Source organism: Nelumbo lutea, chromosome 1 (assembly GCF_056320005.1).
Source record: "Nelumbo lutea isolate HS-2025 chromosome 1, American lotus-T2T, whole genome shotgun sequence".
NCBI lineage: Eukaryota > Viridiplantae > Streptophyta > Magnoliopsida > Proteales > Nelumbonaceae > Nelumbo > Nelumbo lutea.
In genome coordinates this window covers 50607526-50633915 of record NC_142684.1, presented here as the reverse complement: position 1 = coordinate 50633915, position 26390 = coordinate 50607526, and the positions used below count along the sequence as shown (strand labels likewise).

The window sequence follows — 26390 nt, the reverse complement described above, 5'->3', positions numbered from 1 at the left end:
AAACAGCATACGATCCTATCGTGAAAACATATCCAGATGTAGACTTTCTATCATTTGGATCCGACTGGAAATTGGCATCTGTATACCCTTGGATCTGTAGTGAGCTACCATCGAATACTAGACAAAACTCTTTTTCCTACGAATGTACTTAAGTATGTTTTTCACAGTAGTCCAATGCTCCTACCCTGGGTTGGCCAGAAATCTACTTACTACACTCACCACCTGAGCAATGTTAGGGCGAGTGCACAGCATGGCATACATGATGCTCCCTATGGCAGAGGCATAGGGAACGTCTTTCATGCCATCAATCTCCTCAGAAGTCTTGGGAGACATCTTCTTGGAGAGAGTGACTCTGTGCCTAAAAGGAACATTTCCTTTCTTGGAGTTTTCCATGCTGTATCTTTTGACTATTTTGTCAATGTAGGCAGATTGGGATAATCCTATTATCCGCTTTGATCTATCTCTATAGAGTCGAAGACCTAGTATATAGGCCAAGGTCTTTCATGGAGAATTGCTGTGAAAGCCATACTTTCACGGTAATCAACATTTCACGGTAGTAAACACAGGGTTCATCCGGATTCTGCTCGAAGTCAAATGATTTGACGGCAGAGTCAAAACAGATGTTCCAACTTCTAGAAGCTTGCTTAAGTCCATAAATGGATCTATTAAGTTTACATACCATGGTTGCCTGACCCGCAGCTAAGAAGCCTTGCGGCTGCTGCATATAGATATCTTCAGTAAGATTTCCATTCAAGAATGCAGATTTGACATCCATTTGCCAAATCTCATAATCATGGTATGCTGCTACAGCTAACAGGATCCTAATGGATTTAAGCATGGCCACAGGCGAAAAGGTTTCCTCATAATCGATGCCCTCATTTTGAGTGTACCCTTTCGCCACCAAACGAGCTTTGAAGGTCTCAACTTTACCATCGGGCCCCTTTTTCCTCTTGTAAATCCATTTGCAACCGATTGCTTTTACCCCGGAGGGCGGATCTACTAGAGTCCAGGCTCCATTGGTATCCATTGAGTCCATCTCTGCTCTCATGGCCTCCACCCACTTCTGGGAATATATGTCCAACATAGCTTCCGCGTAAGTCACGGGATCCTCCTCACTAGTCAAGGTTTCCTCTAGGTAACTATCCTAGTCATAACCATAACGGACTGGTGGCCTGGATACCCGAGTGGATCTTCTAGGTTGGTCACTACCTGGAACTTGTGGGACATCTCCCACTGCTCCTGAGCTCTCCTCATCAAGAACAATTTCCTGATAATGGGTGTCCAGGATATAATCGGTCTCCAAGAATTGGGCATTTCGACTACAGAACACTTTTTGCCCACTTAGGTCATAGAAAAAATGTAACCTACGCAGCCTTTTGGGTAGCCTAGAAACAGGCAACGGCTGGTCTTGGATTCCAACTTGTCTGCACTCGTTCTTTTATCGTGTGCTGGACAACCCCAAATCTTCAAGTGTTTGACACTTTGTTTCTTTCTGGTCCAAAGTTCATATGGAGTGTTCAGAACGGATTTGGTTGGAACACGATTCAGCACGTAAATCGCAGTTTCTAATGCGTAACCCCAAAAGGATGTGGGTAACAATGAGTGTATGAGAAGTGACCGGACCATATCCAATAAGGTCCTATTCCTCCTCTCTAAAACACCGTTAAGTTGTAGCGTAGCAGGAGGAGCTAATTGTGATACTATCCCATTGTCCTTTAAGTAGTCCTTGAGCTCATCAGAGAGATATCCGCCACCTCGATCTGATCAAAGGGCTTTAATTTCTCTCCCCAACTGTTTCTCGACCTCTTGTCTAAACTCTTTGAACTTTTCAAAGGATTCAAACTTGTGTCTCATTAGGTACACGTAAACATATCATGAGAAATCATCTGTGAAGGTGATGAAATACACATGTTGATTTCGTGTCCTAACACTCAGGGGACCACATACATCAGAATGTATTAGGTCAAGTGTGCCTTTACATCTTTCAAGCTTACCGTTAAATGGCCGCTTTGTCATCTTGCCTTGCAGGCAAGTCTCACTGGTGGGAAGATTTTCTACAGTTAGAAAATCCAAAGGACCATCCTTTACCAACTTTGTGATTCGGTCAACACCGATGTGACCAAGTCGATAGTGCCACAGACACGTGGGATGAACTGTATCACGAGCTCTCTTCTTAGGGATTTCAGCCGACGTAGTTTCGGTTATGTTAGTTTCTAGAGAAGGGTGTAGAACATAGAGACCGTTCTCCAGTTCCCCGTATGCGATGAATCTGTTATTTCTTTTAATAGTAATCGTATTACTAAAGAAAACAAAATAACCATCTGCACACAGTTTTGAAACAGAAATCAGATTTCTTCTTATGTTTTGTACATAAAGACAATCTTTGAGTACAATTTTTCCTTCTCTAAAAATTAACTCCATGGTTTCTATTACCGCGGCTGCAACAGTTGCAGTAGTCCACAAGTAGAGAGTGACTTCTCCTTCACTCAGTCTTCTACTTACCTTGAACGCTTGCAGTGAGTTACACGCATGAGTTGAAGCCCTGGAGTCAATACACCAGGACGCAAAAGCTACCAATAAATTGGTTTCTATAACACAAGTTTCGAAATTACCTTTCTTGGATTCCAGGTAAGAAGGACAATTCCGTTTCCAATGGCCAGTCTTCTTGCAGAACTGACATGCATCTGATTCTTTGTCTTTCTTCTGCCTTTTGCCCTTGGTGGCTTTCTTCTGAGGCTTCTTTGCCTTCCTCTTTCTCTTGCCCGTTTTGCTAGCTTCAAAAAGCATAGCTACAGGCTCATATTTTTAATCAGTTCTTCAGCTCTTTGCAACATATTGTTGCGCTCTTGCAAGCTGACATTCAGCTCATTCATGTTATAGTTCATGATGAACGGATTAAAGGAAGGACGCAAAGAATTAAGGATAGCGTCTATCGGGGTTGCGAGGTCTAGTCCGGATCCAAAAGCCTCCAGTTCATTGATGTAACCCATCATCCGAAGACAATGGTCATGAACTTGTTGGCCCTTGGACATTTGAGTGGTCATGAACTGCTACAAGACATTTTGCCGAGTAGAATGATTCTGCTCTTCATACATTGTCCTGAGGATGTCCAATATGTCCTTGGCAAGTTCGATCTGATCGAACTACCTCTGTATTGGGTTGTCCAAGGAGGCGATGATGTAACACCAGGCTTGGGAGGTTTTCTCCTCCCATTCCTGATAGTCTCTCCTTCAGGCCTCGGAATCCCTATAACCCGGATGCTCCGGGGTAGGATTCTTTGCCACTTTGTCCAGCTTTTCTGAAGCTAGGACCAACACAAGGTTCCTGTACCAATCGGCATAGTTTGAGCCCTTAAGCTTGTTGTCATCAAGAAGCTTTGCAAAAGATCCGTTTGCCATTTTCTGATAAAAGAGCAAACATCAGTCCACAACCTAATTTGATTCATGTTCATTTCATAGATATGGATTTTAATCTACGATCCATTTCCATTTATTCATCTCTGAGATTTCCCTCCTTTCTCAGTGACGGAGACTACGGGTTGTCTCTGGAAATGTGGGAAATCACATAGGGTGCATGGAGCCAACTGTTTCAACTACATAACCCCACCACCTTTCTGTGAAGGATCATATCCACTCATCATATGAGTTTTCCCTTTGGCCTCTGTCAGACAAGGTTCAGAGTCATTTTCAGGTAAACCTTTCTGTCCAGTGAGTGCTTACCCATCATATTCGTGAACACCAAGGTACCGTGAGAGAGTTCCCATTTTCTGGTGAAGCCCCTCCCACATCGGTCTATGACGCCCCTATCATCTTATGAAACATTCAGACAAGCCCAACAGCAAATGGATAGCCCATTTTCTGGTGCGTTTCCTCAATACTGAAGGACCCATCCTCATGCTAATGATGGAAGGCCTTTAGAGAGTTCATCATATGAATCTCCCTATCACATGCACTCATATTAGCTGGAGGGAACAAAATTATGCCCTAGTTTGATTTAGGTCAAACCAAAGTGGCTCCCACTGACTTTCATATAGCCTGATTTCGGTGGGCCTTGAATCGGCTAGGGTTCTGCACGTAACCTCTTGATGAGGTGTGGGGCCCACCACTGAGGGAAGTCATCCAATGACCAAAAAGGACACCATGGCAATGATGTGCATTCAGCCATGGTGTGCGCAAGAGCCACTGTTGAATGAGCATGGACCAAGTACTTATGGCCCATGTACGCAGCACACCACACATCCATACATCTCATGCAGGGATAAATTAATCCAATCATATGAATCTCCCTATCACATGCACTCATATTAACCATTAACATTATCTAGGTATATGGGCTGAATTAGTGTTACCCAGTTCGGCCCATATAGCTTTATCCTTTAAAATGGGCTTTTGTAGCATTAACTATTTAAAACTGGGCCTTTACAGGCTGGGTCGAATTAGCCATTTAATTAAATACCAATCCTTTGGCCCATTAGTGGGAAAATTAGGGCTAACTTTCAGCATTGATTAAACCCTAGAACTGTTCCAAACAGTTTGAACCAATCTTGTTTCGAATGGGTCTAGGGTTTGATTTTCAATTAAATCCTTAATTCAAGTAAATAATCTGAAATTAAATAACTGATGAAAGAAAAACAATAATCAGTTAATCAGGGTTGTTCGCACACTCCAACCTGCAAAACAGAGGTTAGATCACAGATTGCAGTTTCTCAAACAGCAAATCGTAGATAGTGAATCTCCCATCTGCGAAATCTCCTTCTCTGCTCCACCATCTTCAATCCAAAATTTAAAAAAAAATAGAAATCCTATTTCTATTAATTATTACATCAGATTGAATGCCTATACATTGAGTCTAAAAAAAAATATTTACAGACCAAATGTAATAAATAAATTCAATAAACTGCAAATCTTGCAGTTCTCCCTACGCAAACCAAGATTTCGATCTCCTCTTGTACGAACAGCCCATAAATCAAAAAAATTATAAAGAACTATTCTAAATAATAATCAAATTTATATAAAATTAATTTCAGATTATTTGCCCATCTGTTTTGGGAACAAATTTCCCAAAACCAATATCTGCACAAATTGGGTAAAACGCCTTCTCCCTATTTGCGTAGGTTCAGATCTGAAACAGAATAGTTCAAGATTTGAACCATGGCTCTGATACCACTGAAGGGATAGGAAATCCATCATATGGACACCCAAGATTGCGGAATAAAGTGGCGGCGAATGTCAAAATTTTTTTTTTCTTTCCCTTCAACTGGGAATCGAATTCCCTATTTAGAAAATCATATTTTCAAGCATCATTCTTGAACCATAAACTGAACCAGATCAGAAACAAAAGAAGGAGAGAGAGATAATACCTGATACAGAGAAATAATATCTCTGAATGGAGGAGTTCACGCCCAAGGTAGAATCCAAAAACCGCTCCCACTGAAGATGGCGCAGTGTAGGGTGGAGCAGAATCAGCAATGTCCAACCTAAGAACTTGATTCTTCCCAAGAATCACCTGGGCGACTAGTGAATACAACTCCTACCAATCTTTTCTTCAAAAGATTGGAATCATGATCCGATCTTGATTTCTCCCAAGCAATGGAGATCGAACTGCTATAGGGGGCTGCATGAAGGAGGCGGCTAGAGAGAATTTGTAGGGTACAGAATTCTCACCTCTGTGATCTCAGCTCTAAAGACAAGACTTGAGTCTGTTGGTTGTTGTGTGTCTAAAGGCTGCCGCCCCCTCTTCCCTTTACAGACTTAAAGGGATCAGCTCCTAATCCCATTAGGAGTTGCTAACCCAAATCATATCTGGATTAGAAGTCCCTTTAAGATAAGGGATAATCCTTATATTTTCTGCAGATTAGAACAGCCAGTTCCTAATCTAATTAGGAAGTTTCCAAATCTAAAACTCATTTAGATCTTGGACTCTCTGAGTGGATAGGGTGTGGGCCCAATCTTATCAGCTGATCTTATCTCAAAATTCGCCCCTTAAAGACTAATCAAATTAGCCCAGTTCGAAATGGGCTAAAGGCCCATTTAGGGTTATGTATTCATTAAGCCTTCCAAACTGCTGCCCAGTTGGACTTCCTTGTATGGCGTGGGACCCAAACATTGATCTACACATCAGCCACATGGGTTCAGCCCAGCCTTTATTACAAGGCCTGGCCGAATACACTGTTATGGACAGTGCACCCCCTGAAACCCATCAGATGGGCTCTATGGGCCCAACACTTACCCTAAGTGGTCCCTGGGCTAAGCCACCTTGTAACACCTAGGAACTGTTCGCAAATGCAAGATTAGCCCATCAGGTATTATCCTCAATGGCCTTACACTTAACCACTCAGCCCATAATGATCATACACTGCCCAACAAGAGAGGACCTCTCCCTCGACTGCAAGGAACAGTGTTGCACTCTCTCAAGTATGGATCCCGGGAATTAAAACATTTTGCAAACATTTTGAAAGCATAATATATATACTCTTATATCTCATATAAAATATATTTTGCAAAAACAAATCTCAATGATTGAAATCGGCTGCCGGTAGTCTTGGTTTCCATCAGTGAGAGTGCATCCCCGATCATTACCTTTGTCCGACAAAGGGGCTGATCCTGTCACTATGATCACCCACTCAGATGAATTCTCAGACTGTCCCAACATACCCAGGTTTTGACCCCCACTAAGGATCTCACTGATTGGTACATCAAAGACAGCCCAATCCGACACCTAGTGTAGTATCATGATCGAGTCCAGGGGTCGGGTGTAACTTTCTAATTTTGCCCATCAATCTCCAAGGTCTAGGGCAATACTGGAAATCTAGTCCAGTGCAAAGATTCATTTAATCTCATACTGTATGTGCCTAGGGTCTCACCCCAGTAGCTGAGACAAGCCACCCCAACCGACTTGGTGGCACCACTGTGTCAGCCTTGTCAGGATAGGTCTCCCCAGACCGACCCACTGGCTGTGAACATTCTAAACTAACACGAGTCTCATTAAGTGTCCAGTTTAAAGGTATTACACAAAAACATACCAAGGGAACATGAACAAAATATGCACTTTTATTCATTTACAATAAACTCATAAAGTACATCAATTTGATTGAAGCTAAGGGCATACAAAACTGTCTAACAGTTGGTTGGTATGGGTTGTCTCAACTGCTAGGGTGAGACCTGAGGTACATGCAATGTGGGTTTTCTCGAAACCTTGAACCGGACCATAATTCCAGTATTGCCCTAGACGTTGGAGATAGATGGGCAAAACTGGAATTTACACCTAACCCCTAAACTCGATTATGATACTGCACTAGGTATCGGATTGGGCTGTCTTTGATATGTCAATCAGTGAGATTCTTAGAGGCAGTCAAAACCTGGGTATGATGGGACAGTGCGAGAATTCATCTGAGTGGGTGCACTCTCTTTGATGGAAACCTAAACTGCCGGCAGTTGATTTCAACCATTGAAATTTCTTTAGCGATATATATATATATATATATATATATATATTATATATATATATATATATATATATATTATGGTTTCAAAATGTTTGCAAAAAGTTTTAATTCCTGGGATCCATGTGAGTAGATCCCATTAGGAGGTGCTTATCCAAATCATATTTGGATCAGCCTTCTCTTCTAGTGATAAGGATAAATTCTTATCTTATCTGCAAATTAGATTAGCTTTATCCTAATCCCATTAGGAGGTTTCTAGATCTGAATCACATTCAGATCTGAAATCTCTGAGTGGATAGGATTAAGACCCTATCCTATCCGCTAATCCATCTCAGAATTCGCCCCTTTAATTAACTAAATAAATAGCCCAGTTCGAAATGGGCTTTTAGGCCCATTAAGCTTATGTGCTCAATCAACCTTCCTAACTGCTGCCCAGTTGGGCTTCCTTGTATGGTGTGGGACCCAAGCATTGATCTACACATCAGCCACATGGGTTCGGCCCAGCCTTTGTTACAAGGCCTGGCCGAATACACTGTTAAAGACAGTGCACCCCTTGAAACCCATCAAATGGGCTCTATGGGCCCAACACTTACCCAAAGTGGTCCCTGGGCAAAGCCACCTTATAACACCCAGGGACTGTGGGCAGATGCAAGATTAGCCCATCAGGTATTATCCTCAATGGTCTTACACTTAACCTCTCAGCCCTTAATGATCATACAGTGCCCGACAAGAGAGGACCTCTCCCTCGGCTGCAAGGAACAGTGTTGCACTCTCCACTTATATGGATCCCGGGAATTAAAACCTTTTGCAAACATTTTAGAAACCATAATATATATACTTTTATATCTCATATAAAATATACTTTGCAAAACAAATCTCAACGGTTGAAATCGGCTGCCGGCAGTCTTGGTTTCCAACAGTGAGAGCACATCCCCGATCATTACCTTTGTCCGACAAAGGGGATGATCCTGTCATTATGATCACACACTCAGATCATTTCTCAGATTGTCCCAACATACCCAGATTTTGACCGCCGCTAAGGATCTCACTGATTGGTACATCAAAGACAGCCCGATCCGACACGTAGTGCAGTATCATAATCGAGTCTAGGGGTCGGGTGTAACTTTCCAGTTTTGCCCATCAATCTCCAAGGTCTAGGGCAATACTGGAAATCCGGTCTAGTTCAAAGATTCAATTAATCCCACATTATATGTGCCTGGGGTCTCACCCCGGTAGCTGAGACAAGCCACCTCAACCGACTTGATGGCACCATAGTGTCAGCCTTGTCAGGATAGGTCTCCCCAGACCGACCCACTGGCTGTGAACTTTCTAAACTAATACGAGTCTCAATAAGTGTCCAGTTTATGGGTATTACACAGAAACACACCAAGGGAACATGAATCAAATATGCACTTTTATTCATTTACAATAAACTCGTAAAGTACATCAATTTTGATTGAAGCTAAGGGCATACAAAACTGTCTAACAAATCTTGCATCTGCTCACATTCCTTGAGCCTTCATAAGATGGCTGGAACCAGGGACCATTTAGTGTAAATGTTGGGCCCATTAAGAGCCCATAGTGATGGACACAGGGGTTCACTGTATTCAGCAATTAATTCGGCCAGGCCTTGTAACAGAGAATAGGCTGAACCCATGTGGCTGATGTGTAGAACAATGATAGGGTCCCATGCCATACAAAGAGAGCCAAGTTAGCCAACATTAAATAGGAAATGAGCCTGAAAGCTTAATGGGCCTAAAAGCTTATTTCAAAATGGGTTAATTAGATTAATTAAATAGGGGCAGATCTGGGATTTGGATCAGCAGATAAGATAAGGGATTATCCTTATCCACTTAAAAAGTCAAGATCCAAATAAAGATTTGGATCAATGGACTCCTAATTTGATTAGGAAGACTGATCTTTATCTGTAGATAAGATAAGGGATTATCCTTATCACTTAAAGAGTCCAGATCCAAATAAAGATTTGGATCAGGAAACTCCTAATGAAATTAGGAAGTTGTCTCTTTAAGGCTATAAATAAGAGAGCAGGGCGAACCTTGGAAACACACTCACTCAATACAGAGAGAAGACAAATCATTTTGGTTGACCTTGCCTTCAACTCCTTTTCTTCCTACTCTTGTCGTCGTACCCTGTTCGATCTCTAGTTCTTGGATTTGATCAAGATTTGATCTTGATATTGTTTCTTGCCTGAGGAATCAATTTAGAAGTTGTGCTCACCACCCTATTCGATTCTTGCTGAAGAATCATAAGTTCTTGGTGAAGAACTACCTGCTGATCCTGCTTCATCTTAAGTTGTGTCATCTTCAGTGGAGGGAGGATTTGGAATACTCTTTGGGCATGAACACCTACGCTGGGAGGAGCATTCTTGCATGGATTCCGTATCTGGTTTATCCCTCCCTAATTTTGGTTTCAGATTTGGTCCGGTTTGGTTACAAGAATGAACTTTGAAAATGCAGTTTTCTAAATTGGGAATAGGATTCCCGGATGGAAGTAAAGAAATTTTTGAAATTTTTCCCAACCTTCCTACAGGGTTCGGTCATCAATATGATCCCTCCCTCCTGACCCTCCCTCTACCCCTCACTAATAGTTATAATGTTTCCCCGAGAATGCTACGCTCCAACGAAGGCTACTACTCCCCCGGAGCAGGTGAAGCAGAGCAAGAGAGGCCTCCACCCGGGCTTTTCATTCTGTTCTATAGAGACCCGAGGAAATTTTTCTAATAATTCATTAATGTATAAAGGTGAGGCCAGCATACGGAATCAAAAGAATCCAAGATGACTGAACTGGTGGCCAATGAGAATCGTACTTTGCTAACCAAGCTTGTGAAAGGGAGGGAAAAGCACTAGCCAACCAGGAATGATGACCAATTGCTGGGGGTCAATTTCCTCTTCCTTCCTCGTCTCATATGAAAAATCGGGGAAGACAATTGACGGGTTTGTCGAAGCCCTCAAAATTATTACTAGTCCCACAATAAAATATTTGCAGTAAAAGTGGTTCTAGGTCGAATCCCACAGGGAGTAAATCAGTAATTTCTTAGCCGAATGGATAAAGTAATTGTGTGGGAAAATTAAATAACTAAAATTAAAAGAATAACAAACTAAGCAAACAAGAGAAAATCAGTCTTACCGAATTCTGGTTCAAGGGTTTGGGTTGAATCGATTGGCCATCGATCCTAGGTACAATTCAGCATTCTTGCAATTCAAGCATTTAACCTTAGATTTATTAGGATAGCCATAATAAACCTTGTGTTTTCCTAATTCAGTTGACCAAACCCAGCATTCGATCAACACTTATCACCACTCAACTGGGTACGATAGCGTTCCATGTTAAACAATGATAGCATTAAGATTTGTGAAAATAGTTAAACCAAAATAACAATAATTGAGATAGCTGCAATTACTGAATTTTGTTCCATCGATTCTTTTAGGTTGAACCATGTTAAAACATTGGTCAAAGGCTATCACGAACAATTGACCCAAAAAGATATCAACCTAATTGCTACTTGTACCATTATTCGTGACAATTACGGATCACCGAAATCATGGATAGCAGTAGGAAAATCAACATTAATTCAGTTTGTCAGACTAATTAACATTAACATCCAATAAAAATGTGCACAAGAACTAATGAATACTTGAATTAAAAAGAAAGAAAATAAAGTAACTACAGAACCTCACAATGGCACAATCGAACCTCCCCCCTTGAACCAGAAAAAGAAGCTTAGATTCTCATGATCTGCGCAATCTCCATGCTTTGCTTCTCCATGGCCGAACTGATCTTCTTGAGTTGCTTGATGCTTGATTGCTGAATGATTGAGTAATTGCTAGAGCTGGTTCGCCCCCTCTTTATATAGCCAAAGGAGAGGGTTGTTATCCAACTCCTTCTAGGAGATCATCTTATCCTTAGGGAGTTTTGATCTTATCTTGAACTAATCCTATCCTATTTCTTATCTAATGCTCTAATCTCAATCTTCTTATCTCTCTAGGATTACATTCAAGACTTTAGATCTGATAAAACTCTCTCCTTGGAGATTACATTCGAAATTCGGACACTTAACTCTTGAATTCGAGTTGGGCTGCTTCAAGGTACTTCTGCGAGTTGGGCTTAAGTTGTGAAATGGGCCTGGCTGCGAACTTGCTCCGACTTTGGGCTCATTTTCGTACTCGATGCGAGCCGAATCTGTCAAAACCTAAAACATAAAAGTTGTGGGTCTTCCTTTCATCTTTCTAATGCTTCTTGAATTGTCCAATTCGATATCCGGAATTGAGAGTTAGGCCCAGATTACTGACTGTCGCCGAAACTGTGAAAAATCACCCGATTTGCCCTGTTTTCTTCCAATTGCCTTCTTTATTGCCCTAGATCGAAAGACAAGAGTAATGAATCCATTTAAGTGTTAAATTAATGTAAAAGAGTGAATATTAGGGGATAAAATTAGGGTTCGTTTTGGTCTCATCAACAATCAAGTTCATTTCCAAGCCAATCGCCATCGGAGCTGGAAAAAGTCACTCTCCGGAGAAGACAACATTGAATGAAGGATTTTTCTCCCATCCCTTCAATGTTTTCGCAAAATACTGAACACGAAATTTAAATCAGAAATCAAATCTTTTGAAAAAAGTGTCTTTACAACCATTTCATCCACGTAATATTCTACTTTATTGCCAATTAAATCGGAAAGAACATAATTGACTAAGCGTTGGAAGGTCTCCCCAGCATTTTTTAAACCAAAAGGCATGACCTTGTAGCAGTACAGGCATGTTTCAACGATAAAGTCAGTCTTCTCTTGGTCCTCCAAATCCATTAGGATCTGGTTATAGCCTGAGTAGGCATCCATAAAACTAAGTAGCTCAAATCCTGAGGTCACATCCACCAAGCAATCTATGCTAGGTAAGGGGAAGTTGTCTAGGCAAGCTTGTTTCAGGTCTGTAAAGTCTATGCACATCCACCACTTTCCGTTCGCCTTCTTTACTAAAACTGGATTTGCTATCCAACTTGGGTACTTTACTTCCTTTATGAAGTCCGCTGCTAGCAGCTTCCCCACTTCCTCATCCACTATGTTCCACCTTTCCGGGGTGAGGTTTCTCTTCCTCTGCCGGACGGGTCTAACTATAGGGTCAATGTTAAGTTTATGAGTTATCAAACTAGGGTCTATACCAGGAATTTCAGCTACTAACCAGGCAAAAATATCTAAATTATTTATTAAGAAGCTTACCATTTCAGATCACAAAGGTTCTTTTAGGCGAGCTCCAATCTGGACCGTTTTCTCAGGTTCACCTCTGGAGACTTGTACTGCAACAGTTTCTTCAGTGGGGTGAGCTCTTTCTTCAGTGTTTTCTAGTGGTGGTTCTAAGTCGATATCAACTGTCATCTTGCCCTTGGCTTTCAGTGACGCTACATAACACTTCCTGGACTCCAGCTGGTCTCCCCATAGTACTCCTATCCCTATGTCCGTTAGGGATTTCAACGCGAGGTGGTACGTGGAGATCACAGCTCGCAACACATGTAAGATTGGTTGTCCCACCAGGAAATCATGTTCGAAGCACGCTGTGTGGGGTGGCGAGCTTGCCTCAACCGGCCCTCTTACTTTGCCAACCAGGCAAACTACCTCATCGTTGAATCCCACCAGTGGTGTGTTAGCGGGTTGCTGGTTAGCTTTATTGAGTTCCATTCTCTGGAAAGCTTCTGCGAATAGGATACCTTCTGAGCTGTCTGAATCCACTAAAATTCTCTTTACTCTAAAAGTCATTTAGTAGCTTTACTACTAACGCGTCGTCGTGGGGATACTGCACCCCTTGCATATCATCCTTTGTAGGATTCCAAAGTTGGTGCTTGGAAGTTCTTCGAACGTGGTGCTTTAAGAATCTAAGGTGCTAATGGGGTTTCATGTGTTAGTCATGGTGTGCACGCACCGTACTAAGTCATTGAACTGTTGCACATCTACTGCTGTCGGGGGTGTCGTAGGATCCACAACTTCTTTTAGGCGAGCACACACCATACTCGCATTGTCCTATACATCGGCTAGTGGCAAAGGCATCGATTTGGCCTATCGTGATAGTTGGGACTTGGTCATTGACGTGATTGTTGGCAGAAGGATTGTTTGAGGATGCCATCAAGAGTGGTTTTTTCAAATAAGAAATGAAAGAAAGGGAACACTAGCTTTTCGCTATGTTTCCCACAGAAGGAGCCAATTGATGATGCGATGTCTACTCACTCCCTCGTGCCAGTGACTGGGCCTGAACCAAGTTCTAATCTAGCAATGCCGAGCTATACTACTGAGCTAGTAACTATAAGTCCGAGCTGAGAAGGACTCCAAAAGGGGAAGAGTTAGAGTGCCTGGGTAGGTTTTACCCAGGAAGACACTCCAATGCTTAAGTTAGTAAGGGGATTCCAGTTCAAGACCTTCTATACGCATACCTTTCAAAGTGATCCTGGGGTCTTTTATATCTATCTGAGGTTTAGGTGCCATCAGGAAACGTCTCTGAGTCTTCTGTGGAGCTGTTTCCATAGTTTGGGGTGTGTTGGACCGTTAGTTGCTAGATTTGCACAGCAGTTATAGGTCGCCCGTGGATCTTGTGGCGAGCAGTTCGGTGAGCTATTTCTATGGTCGCGGTAACAGTGTTCATGAGGGCGTGGTATGCAAAACGGTTTTGGCTGATCTGGTGTTGTCGGCGGACCGAGCTCACCCTAGCTCGGTTGCCACGTGTTGGTTTGTCAAGCTGTTTTGCTGAGTTGGATGCTTTGTTTCCAAGAGCATCCACATGTTGGTAGTTGTGTGGGGTGACCAAAATGCCCCTCATCAGATGTTATTTAATAACAAAAAATCCTTGCCATTTACCATGTTCGAGCCTTCAAGGATCTTCGGATGTACGAGCCTTCGAGTATCTTCGATGTTATTTTGCCAGTTCTATTTGTCATGGCCTTGTTCATAAGATGTTGGTGAAGAAGACCAGAACAGCGGTGAGTGGAATAGGATAATCTTTGTAGATTCTACCATGTTTTCTTTTTTTTTCTTTTCTTTCCCATGATTTAACTTGTTTCAGGTATTTTGAATTTCCTAAGATGGAAGTTACAGGGGGCTAAACCTTCTGAAATTCTATGGCCTTGATTGATATTATTCCTACCCCTTTCCTCTTCTGTTTGTATTTTGTTCTGATTCATGCAAATTTGTTTTCCCTAAGACTTTGTTTGGTTTGAAGGAAAACGTAAGGAAAGGAAAGAAAAGGTAGGGAAACCTATACAAGTTTCCCCATTTCTACTCTTTTGATATAGTTATTGGGGCAATGTTTAGTGGAAGGAACAATTCATATAGGAAACCCAAGTTTATTCTCAATAGTTGAAAAGAGAGAATGTCCTCTAGGAGCAGTAATCTAACTTATCCAATGTTAGATAGAAATCTGACCTTATGCGCAATTACGTACAGTTGGAATCATTTGATTTTGCTGATTGTATTACTATTGTTTAGAGTGGAACCTGTTTGCTGCCTTGTTGGTGGGTCCTGATTTTCTTAAACAAATGGCAGCTTTGACCTTGGGGGGGGGGGGGGGGGGGGGGGGGGGGTTACCTTATGAACTTAGGAATCAAACTTATGATATTTGTGTTTGATGGAATTACTGAAAGAATGGTAGGATCCATCTAATGGATGCCATAAAGGTTGCGGAATGGGTGGGCGAATTTCAAAAATTTCCTACTTTCTCCCAACTGGGAATCATATTCCCTAAATTTAGAATACAATATTCAAGGATCCTACTTGAACCATAATCAAACCAGATCTATACCAAAAGATAAATGGGAGGAATATACCTGATCCGGAGAAACAGTATCTCCCAAAGTTGGTGTTCATGCCCAACGAATGCTCCAAGATCCGTTCCTGCTGAAGATGACACAGCTGTGGATGGAACAGAACCAGTAGGGTGCGTCCTACACACTGGATCCTTCACAAGAATCCTCTGGAAACACTAAACACTGAATCCTTTTAGTCTTTGTTGCAAGACTAATGTCAAGAACAGATTTCTTGACTTTCTTTTTCTGCAAAGATCTAATCTTGCAAAAACAGATGGCGGCAGTAGGAGGAGAACTCTAAAGGCGAAAAGGCTGAACTGCCTTTTTCTTTTCTGGAGTATGAAATGAGTTCCTATCTCAATTCGCAGGAGATATCCTATATCTCTTCAAGGTGGTTCGAAATCTGATATTTCTCTCTCTTGGTTAGGGTTTCTTCTCCTTTCTTCTTGATTAAGAATCCTCCTAATTATGAGTTATCCCAATCCAAATCAGTATTTGGATAGGGGATAATCTTAATCCTATCTGCAGATAAAGTTAACTTACTCCTGATCTTATCAGGAGGTTACCAGATTCAAATCTAATTTGAATTTGGTATCCAAGAGTGGATAAGGCAAAAGGCCCAATCCTTTTACTAACATTAATCTCAGATTCGCCCCAATGATGGGTGATCATATCAGCCCACCTCGAAATGGGCTTCTGGCTCATTAAGTGTTTAGTGTCTAATTACTTTCCAATCTGCTGCCCAGTTGGGCATCTTTGTATGGCGTGGGACCCAAGCATTGATCTACACACCAGCCACATGGGTTCGGCCCAGCCTTTAATACAAGGCCCAGCCGAATTCACTGAAAAACTCAATGAACCCCTTGAGTCGATCATATGGACCCTATGGGCCCAGCACTTACATTAAGTGGTCCCTGGGCCAAGCCATCTTATAAAAACCCAGGGACTGCAGGTGCAAGATTAGCCCATCAGGTATTATCCTCAATGGTCTTACACTTAACCTCTCAGCCCTTAATGATCAAGCACTGCCCGACAAGAGAGGACCTCTCCCTCGGCTGCAAGGAACAGTGTCGCACTCTCCTCTCACATGGATCCCGGGAATTAAAACCATTTGCAAACAATTCAAAACCGTACTTATATATATATAAATATATTAATTTTGCAAAACAAAATTCCAACGATTGAAATCAACTGCCGGCAGTTTGATTTCCATTAGAGAGAGTGCATTCCCGATCATTACCCTTTGTCCGACAAAGTGGCTGATTCTGTCACTATGATCACCCACTCAGATGAATTCTCAAACTGCCCCAACATACCCAGGTTTTGATCCCCGCTAAGGATCTCACTGATTGGCATATCAAAGGCAGCCTGATCCAACACCTAGTGAAGTGTCATAATCGAGTCTAGGGTCAGGTGTAACTTTCCAGTTTTGCCCATCTATCTCCAAGGTCCAGGGCAAGACTGGAAATCTGGTCCGGTTCAAGGATTCAAGTAATCCCATACTGCATGTGCCTCGGGTCTTACCCTGATGGCTGAGACAAGCCATCCCAACACTTGGTGGCACACCAGCATCAGCCTTGGCAGGATAAATCTCCCCAGACTTATCCAACGGCTGTGAACATTTAAAACTAACATGAGTCTCTATAAATGTCCAGTTTTAGGGTTTTACACAGAATTAAACCAAACAACATGAATCAAACATGCACTTTATTTATTTCCACTAAATAACAAAAGCACATCAAATCAGATTGAAGCTAAGGGCATACAAAAAACTGTCTAACAGCTCCCACTTGCACTTAGGTCCAATCTGGTACAAGCCGGAGTCCCATACTTTCCATGTGTTTCTCAAACACCTTCTGTGTCAGTGGCTTAGTCAATGGGTCTGCCACATTATCCGCTGATGCTACCTTCTGAATCGGGACGTCCCCTCTACCAACGATCTCCCGCAGTACATGGTACTTTCTCTCGATGTGCTTTGACTTCGAGTGAGCCCGAGGCTCTTTAGCCTGGGCGATCGCTCCATTGTTGTCACACAACAACGGGATGGGAGTTGTGCTGGATGGAATCGCTCCCAATTCGTGTATGAACTTCTTCATCCACACGGCTTCCTTGGCAGCTTCACTTGCGGCAATGTACTCGGCCTCGGTTGTGGAGTCTGCAGTGGACCCCTGTTTGCTGCTTTTCCAGCAAACAGCACACAATCCTATCGTGAAAACATACCCAGATGTAGACTTTCTATCATCTAGATCCGACTGGAAATCGGCATTGGTATACCCTAGAACTTGCAGTGAACTACCATCGAATACCAGACAAAACTCTTTTGTCCTTCGAAGGTATTTGAGTATGTACTTCACAGCAGTCCAATGCTCCTGCCCTGGGTTTGCCTGGAATCTGCTTACCACACTCACCGCCTGAGCAATGTCCGGGCGAGTGCACAGCATGGCATACATGATGCTCCCTACGGCTGAGGCATAGGGAACGTCTCTCATGCTCTCAATCTCCTCAGAAGTCTCGGGAGACATCTTCTTGGAGAGAGTGACTCCGTGCCTGAAAGGAACGTTTCCTTTCTTGGAGTTCTCCATGCTGTACCTCTTGACAATTTTGTCAATATAAGCAGCCTGGGATAATCCAATTATCCGCTTCGATCTATCTCTATAGAGTCGAAGACCCAGTATGTATGAAGCTTCTCCAAGATCTTTCATGGAGAACTGCTGTGATAGCCATACCTTGACCGAAGTCAACATTCCTACATCATTCCCAATGAGTAGGATATCGTCCACGTACAACACCAAAAAGGTGATCTTATCCCCACTGGACTTCCTGTAAACACAGGGCTCATCCGGATTCTGCTCAAAGTCAAACGTTTTTACTGTAGAATCAAAACGGATGTTCCAACTCCTAGAAGCCTGCTTAAGTCCATATATGGATCTATTAAGTTTACATACCATGTGTTCCTGACCAGCAGCAATGAAGCCTTGCAGCTACTGCATGTAGATATCTTCACTAAGATCTCCATTCAAGAACGCGGTTTTGACATCCATTTGCCAAATCTCGTAGTCATGGTACGCTGCTACAGCTAGCAGGATCCTAATGGATTTAAGCATGGCCACGGGCGAAAAGGTTTCCTCATAGTCGATGCCTTCTTTCTGAGTATACCCTTTCGCCACCAAACGAGCTTTAAAGGTCTCAATCCTGCCATCGGGGCCCTTCTTCCTCTTGTAGATCCATTTGCAACCAATTGCTTTTACCCCGGGGGGCGGATCCACTAGAGTCCAGACTCCATTGGTCTCCATTGAGTCCATTTCAGCTCTCATGGCCTCCACCCACTTCTGGGAGTCTATGTCTAACATAGCTTCCGCGTAAGTCACGGGATCCTCTTCACTAGTCAAGGTTTCAACCAGGTAACTATCCTGGTCATAACCATATCGGATTGATGGTCTGGATACCCGGGTGGTTCTTCTAGGTTGGTCATTACCTGGAATTTGTGGGACATCTCCCACTGCTCCTGAGCTCTCCTCATCAAGAACTATTTCCTAACGATGGGTGTCCAAGATGTAATCAGATTCTAAGAACTGGGCGTTTCGAATGCAGAACACTTTCTGCTCATTCGGGTCATAGAATAGATAACCCACCGAATCCTTTGGGTAGCCTATAAACAGGCAACGAATAGTTTTAGATTCCAACTTGTCCGCACTTGTTCTTTTAACGTGTGCAGGACAACCCCAAATCTTCAAGTGTCTTACACTTGTCTTCCTTCCGGTCCAAAGTTCATATGGAGTTTTCGGAACTGATTTGGTTGGAACCCGATTCAGCACGTAGATAGCAGTCTCTAATGCGTATCCCCAAAAGGATGTGGGTAATTGTGAGCGTACGAGAAGCAACCGGACCATGTCCAACAAGGTCCTATTCCTCCTCTCTGAAACACCGTTGAGTTGAGGTGTAGCAGGAGGAGCTAATTGTGACACTATCCCATTGGCCTTTAAGTAGTCCCTGAATTCGTCAGAGAGATACTCGCCACCTCGATCTGATCGAAGGGCCTTAATTTCTCTCCCTAACTGTTTCTCGACTTCCTGTCTGAACTCTTTGAACATTTCAAATGATTCAGACTTATGTCTCATTAGGTACACGTAACCATATCGTGAAAAATCATCTGAAAAGGTGATGAAGTACACGTGTTGATTGCGTGCCCTAACACTCAGGGGACCACATACATCAGTATGTATCAGGTCAAGTGTGCCTTCAGATCTTTCAGGCTTACCATCAAATGGCCGCTTAGACATCTTACCTTGAAGGCAAGGTTCACAAGTGGGAAGATTTTCTACAGTTAGAAAATCCAAAGGACCATCCTTTACGAGCCTTGTGATTCGGTCAATACCGATATGGCCAAGTCGGTAATGCCAGAGGCACGTGGGACTTACTGTATCACGATTCCTTTTCTTGGGATTTTTGACCGACGTAGTTTCGGTTAAGTTAGTTTCCAGAGAAGGATGTAGAACATAGAGACCGTTCTCTAGTTCCCCGCATGTGATGAATTTATTATTCCGTTTAACAGTAATCACATTACTAAAATAAACAGTATATCAATCAGCACACTGTTTTGAAACAGAAATTAAATTTCTTCTCAAGTTCTGTACATAAAGACAATCTTTAAGTACAAGTATTCCTTCTTTAAAAACTAATTCTACGGTTCCTATTGCCGCCGCTGCAACACTTGCAGTTGTTCCCAAGAATAGTGTCACTTCACCTTCACTCAACCTTCTGCTAACTTTGAACCCCTGCAGTGAGTTACACGCATGAGTTGAAGCCCCGGAGTCAACACACCTGGACACAGAAGTAACTAACATGTTAGTTTCTATGACACAAGTTTCGATGTTACCTTTCTTAGATTCCAGGTAGGCAGGACAATTCCTCTTCCAGTGGTCGGTCTGCTTGCAGAAGTGACAGACATCAGATGCCTTGTTCTTCTTCTGCTTCTTAGGATTGGTAGCCTTCTTCTGAGGCTTCTTTGCCTTTCTCTTTTTCTTGCCCGATTTGTTAGCTTCAGCAAGCATAACCACAGGCTCATCCTTCTTGAGTAGATCATCGGCTCTCTGCAACATATTGCTGAGTTCCTAGACGCTAACATTCAGCTTATTCATATTGTAGTTCATTGTGAACGCATTGAAGGAAGAGGGCAAAGAATTGAGGATGGCATCCACTTGCGTGCCAAGATCTAGCCCGGATCCAAGAGCTTCAAGTTCGTTAATGTAACCCATCATCCGAAAACAATGGTCATGAACTTTCTGCCCTTTGGTCATCTGCGCGGTCATGAACAATTTTAGGACCTTCTGTCGAGTAGAACGGTTCTGCTCTTCATACATTGTTCTTAGACTGTCCAATATGTCCTTGGCTAGTTCAATCTGATCGAACTGCCTCTATATTGAGTTGTCTAATGAGGCAACGACAAAGCAGCGGGCTAGGGAGTTCTTATCCTCCCACTCTTGGTAGTCCCTCCTACGGGCCTCAAAAGCCCTATCACCCGGACGTTCTGGGGTAGGATTTTTCACCACCTTGTCTAACTTTTCAGAAGTTAGGACCAGCATAAGATTTCTGTACCAGTCGGCATAGTTTGGGCCCTTAAGCTTGTTATCGTATAGAAGCTTTGCAAATTGACCGTTTGCCATTTTCTGATAAAATAGCAAAATCATTAGTCCACAACCTTAGTTTGATTCATGTTACCTACATAGATATGGCTTTTAATCTATGCTCCATTCCCATTTGTTCATCTCTAAGATTTCCCTCCTTTCTTAGTGACGGAGACGACGAAATGTCTCTGGAAATGTGGGAAATCACATGGGGTGCGTGAAGCCAACTGTTTCAGCTGCATAACCCCACCACCTTTCTGTGACGGATCATATCCACTCATCAAATGAGTTTCCTTTTGGCCTCTGTCAGACAAGGTTCAGAGCCGTTTTCAGGTAAACCTTTCTGTCCAGTGAGTGCACACCCATCATATTCAGGTTACGCCAAGGTACCGTGAGAGAGTTCCCATTTTCTAGTGAAGCCCCTCCCACATCGGTCTATGACGCCCCTATCATCTTATGAAACACTCTAATAGATCCAACAGCAAATGGATAGCCCAATTTTATGGTGCGTTTCCTCATTACTGAAGGACCCATCATTTTGCTAATGACGGAAGGCCTTTAGAGAGTCCATCATATGGGTCTCCCTATCACATGCATTCATATTTGCTGGAGGGAACAAAAAAACCGGCCCTAGTTTTAATTTAGGTCAAACCAGAGTGGCTCCCACTGACTTTCATAAAGTCAGATTTCTGGTGGGCCTTAATCGGCTAGGGGTTCCGTACGCATCCCTTTTTAGGGTTGTGGGGCCCACCAAGCAAAGAGGGGTCATCCAATGACCTTGAAGGACACGATGGCAATGATGTGCATTTAGCCATGGTGTGCGCAAGAGCCACTAACGAGTCTTCATGGGCCAAGTACTTATGGCCCATGGTCGCAGCACATCAAACATCCAAACATCACATGTAAAGGAGGAATTGATCCAATCAATTAACTGCTGTAAAGCCCATCGAATAGCCCATTGAAATCCAAGTCATTAACAATTAATGTCTACTAGGTGTATGGGCTGAATCGCAGATTGCAGTTCGGCCCATACAGCTTATCTCACAGTAATGGGCCTTTTGCAGTTTTAACCCTTTAAAACTGGTCTTTACAGGTGGGCTGAATTAATCCCTGCAATTGAACATCAGATTTGGAACAGCAAGTGTGAGAAATACAGACTGAAAAACAGTCACTATCGAACCCCAGATTCGGTCCAAACAGTTTTGGTCCAATCTAGTCCGAGAGGATCCAAAACTGATTTTCAATTCAAGAATTAATTCATGAAAAATCTGAAATTAATAATTTTGATTTCAAACAATCACAAATCAAACTATGGACTGTTCGCACCACCTGCAAAACAGAGGTTAATCACAAGGGTTGCAGTTTCACAAACTGCAAATCGTAGAAAGCGATTTCTCCAACTGCAAATCTCCAACGCCGCCTTCTTCTTCCTTCTTCTTTAATCAAGAAAAATAACTGAAATCCTATTTCTATTAATTACATTTTTGATCAAATCCTATACATTCAGTCTAAAAAAAAATTATTTACAAACCGAATTAAATGAAATAAATAAATAGAAAGAAAAAGGGTGCGCAAACTATCTGCGCCAAATCTGCACTGCGATCTCCAGGTTCGAACAGTCCATTAAATCAAAATAAATAAAGAACAATTCTAAATAAATTTTGGATTTAATAAAAAAAATTAATTTCAGATCAATCGCCCTTAACAAGAAACAGTTTCTTGAAAAAAGAAAACAATCTGCGCAAATCTTGAAAGAACACCTTCTATCCATCTGCGCAGGGTCAGATCTGATTTTCTTTTGGTTCAAAATTCGAACCTGTGGCTCTGATACCACTGAAAGAATGGTAGGATCCATCTAATGAACGCCATAAAGGTTGCGGAATGGGTGGGCGAATTTCAAAAATTTCTTACTTTCTCCCAACTGGGAATCATATTCCCTAAATTTAGAATACAATATTCAAGGATCCTACTTGAACCATAATCAAACCAGATCTATACCAAAAGATAAATGGGAGGAATATACCTGATCCGGAGAAGCAGTATCTCCCAAAGTTGGTGTTCACGCTCAAAGAATGCTCCAAGATTCGTTCCTGCTGAAGATGACACAGCTGTGGATGGAACAGAACCAGCAGGGTGCGTCCTACACATTGGATCCTTCACAAGAATCCTCTGGAAACACTAAACACTGAATCCTTTTAGTCTTTGTTGTAAGACTAATGTCAAGAACAGATTTCTTGACTTTCTTTTTCTACAAAGATCTAATCTTGCAAAAACAGATGGCGGCGGCTGGAGGAGAACTCTAAAGGCGAAAAGGCTGAACTGCCTTTTTCTTTTCTGGAGTATGAAATGAGTTCCTATCTCAATTCGCAGGAGATATCCTATATCTCTTCAAGGTGGTTCGAAATCTGATATTTCTCTCTCTTGGTTAGGGTTTCTTCTCCTTTCTTCTTGATTAAGAATCCTCCTAATTATGAGTTATCCCAATCCAAATCAGTATTTGGATAGGGGATAATCTTAATCCTATCTGCAGATAAAGTTAACTTACTCCTGATCTTATCAGGAGGTTACCAGATTCAAATCTAATTTGAATTTGGTATCCAAGAGTGGATAAGGCAAAAGGCCCAATCCTTTTACTAACATTAATCTCAGATTCGCCCCAATGATGGGTGATCATATCAGCCCACCTCGAAATGGGCTTCTGGCCCATTAAGTGTTTAGTGTCTAATTACTTTCCAATCTGCTGCCCAGTTGGGCATCTTTGTATGGCGTGGGACCCAAGCATTGATCTACACACCAGCCACATGGGTTCGGCCCAGCCTTTAATACAAGGCCCAGCCGAATTCACTGAAAAACTCAATGAACCCCTTGAGTCGATCATATGGACCCTATGGGCCCAGCACTTACATTAAGTGGTCCCTGGGCCAAGCCATCTTATAAAAACCCAGGGACTGCAGGTGCAAGATTAGCCCATCAGGTATTATCCTCAATGGTCTTACACTTAACCTCTCAGCCCTTAATGATCAAGCACTGCCCGACAAGAGAGGACCTCTCCCTCGGCTGCAAGGAACAGTGTCGCACTCTCCTCTCACATGGATCCCGGGAATTAAAACCATTTGCAAACAATTCAAAACCGTACTTATATATATATAAATATATTAATTTTGCAAAACAAAATTCCAACGATTGAAATCAACTGCCGGCAGTTTGATTTCCATCAGAGAGAGTGCATTCCCGATCATTACCCTTTGTCCGACAAAGTGGCTGATTCTGTCACTATGATCACCCACTCAGATGAATTCTCAAACTGCCCCAACATACCCAGGTTTTGATCACCGCTAAGGATCTCACTGATTGGCAAATCAAAGGCAGCCTGATCCAACACCTAGTGAAGTGTCATAATCGAGTCTAGGGTCAGGTGTAACTTTCCAGTTTTGCCCATCTATCTCCAAGGTCCAGGGCAAGACTGGAAATCTGGTCCGGTTCAAGGATTCAAGTAATACCATACTGCATGTGCCTCGGGTCTTACCCTGATGGCTGAGACAAGCCATCCCAACACTTGGTGGCACACCAGCATCAGCCTTGGCAGGATAAATCTCCCCAGACTTATCCAACGGCTGTGAACATTTAAAACTAACATGAGTCTCTATAAATGTCCAGTTTTAGGGTTTTACACAGAATTAAACGAAACAACATGAATCAAACATGCACTTTATTTATTTCCCCTAAATAACAAAATCACATCAAATCAGATTGAAGCTAAGGGCATACAAAAAACTGTCTAGCAATTACTACATCCTTAATATTTTAATTGTGCCATGTCAGCATGACAGGTGGCATGTTCAAATACTATTAAGCCATATCATCCCAAAAATAAAGTATTGTATTGTCAAAATGGAGATTACATGGATCATTCATTAATATAGAATGACTCCAACCATTATGCAAAATTTTCTCAGCAATCAAAAACTGAAAAACAGGATAATTGGTCTCAACAACCAAGCACAAGTAAAAGGACTGAGAAAATAAATTTTCACTGCCAAAAAACTTGTGAACTGGTGTATAATAACATTACAGCAAATAATAATTTATGTCAGCCTTCTCAAGTGAAACTTCTTTTTCTTTTGGGTTCAGAAATAATTTTTCTGAATTAAACTAAAATTCTTGTTTTTTTCTGGTGTGGCATTTCTTGAAAACAAGTAAAACAGAAAATATCGGGTTGGAAAACACCCCTTAAGTCATGCTCAGCTTACCATGAACCAAATAACAAATTTGGGCAATAATAGAATCCCAAGCTTCCTTACCTCCCCCCCCCCCCCCCCCACAAAAAAAAAAACAAAAAACAAAAAAACAAAAAACGTAACAGTCAAAATGGAAATTGTGCAAATTGATGCCTTGAATTTGATCAACTGGTGTGTTCAAAATTGAATGAGTCAAATGTTGAATCGTTTCTCTGTGTTAAGGTTCAACAATTCTGAGTTATAAGTTAACAATTAAGCAAGCGGATAGAAGCCTGAAAATCATGAATTGTGCATTGCATTTGGTTTATGCATTCCAAATGTTGAAAATAGAAATGAAATTTACGTTACCTTTGTTTGCGGTGCAAATCCGAACAAGACATTAACTTTGCACCTGGTTTAGTTTTCCATCCCAAAAACTGGTGTTGCAAATTTTGCACCACCTTCCCCTTAAATCATTTCTTTCTCATATAATGTGTGGAAACCACGTCATCTTCCATATTACCTCCGGAGCAAATGACTGTCCAACCTCCATTCGCTTCATGCAAGATTATTTTACTTCCCACAAACAAATAAAACAAAATCAAATATGAAGAAAAAATAAATCAGAATTTACACTCAGTCTACTTAGCACTTCCATGCATTTAGACCTTGCACTGCAAACAAACTGAGCCTTGCCATTTTCAACCCATTATTGACCCAGTTGATCAAACCGTTTGAATCATCACCTAACCAAGATTTCAGATCCGGTTCAGTCAAGAACCGTTAGATGGTCAAAACCATTGACTTAGTCAAGAACCGTTCAACCCAACCTGTTCAAATGTTGACCCGTTCGACCCGGTGACCAGGTCACGGGTTACGCACTCAATGCATGCAAACTTTTAGAGGCCATAAATTTTGGGTAACTTTTCAATATCTATGCATCCCAAGGCACCACAAGTGCCTTGCCTACTATTTTCGCAAAAAAAAAAAACATTTTTGGCCTCAAATTGTAATTTTCAATATTTTCTATAAAATATTAAAAAAATGAATTGAATTAAATACAAAATAATACATATAACATATCTAAAACTTATTTATATGTTATTCATTGCTAAAATATATATTTATACACATGCATATACATATATACACAAATATATATTTATGCACATGCACACACACACACACACACATATATATATACACACACACCGATAACATGGCACAGTCTGAACCATTCGACCTAGCTAGTCACACCGGTAACCCGCAACTCGGAGGCAATAATGGTTCGGCCTCCAGGTCGGTTTTTAA

The 26390-nt window shown here is 41.9% G+C and overlaps 1 protein-coding gene across 1 annotated transcript; it reads right to left on the bottom strand.

Moving 5' to 3' along the window:
• Positions 1-12014: 12014 nt before the first annotated feature.
• Positions 12015-13205, bottom strand: LOC148874609 (uncharacterized). Its single transcript, XM_088962372.1, has 2 exons — positions 12734-13205; positions 12015-12646 (listed from the first exon to the last, which is right to left on the bottom strand). Exons 1-2 carry the CDS (start codon positions 13203-13205, stop codon positions 12015-12017), a joined length of 1104 nt encoding a protein of 367 aa, XP_088818498.1.
• Positions 13206-26390: the final 13185 nt, after the last annotated feature.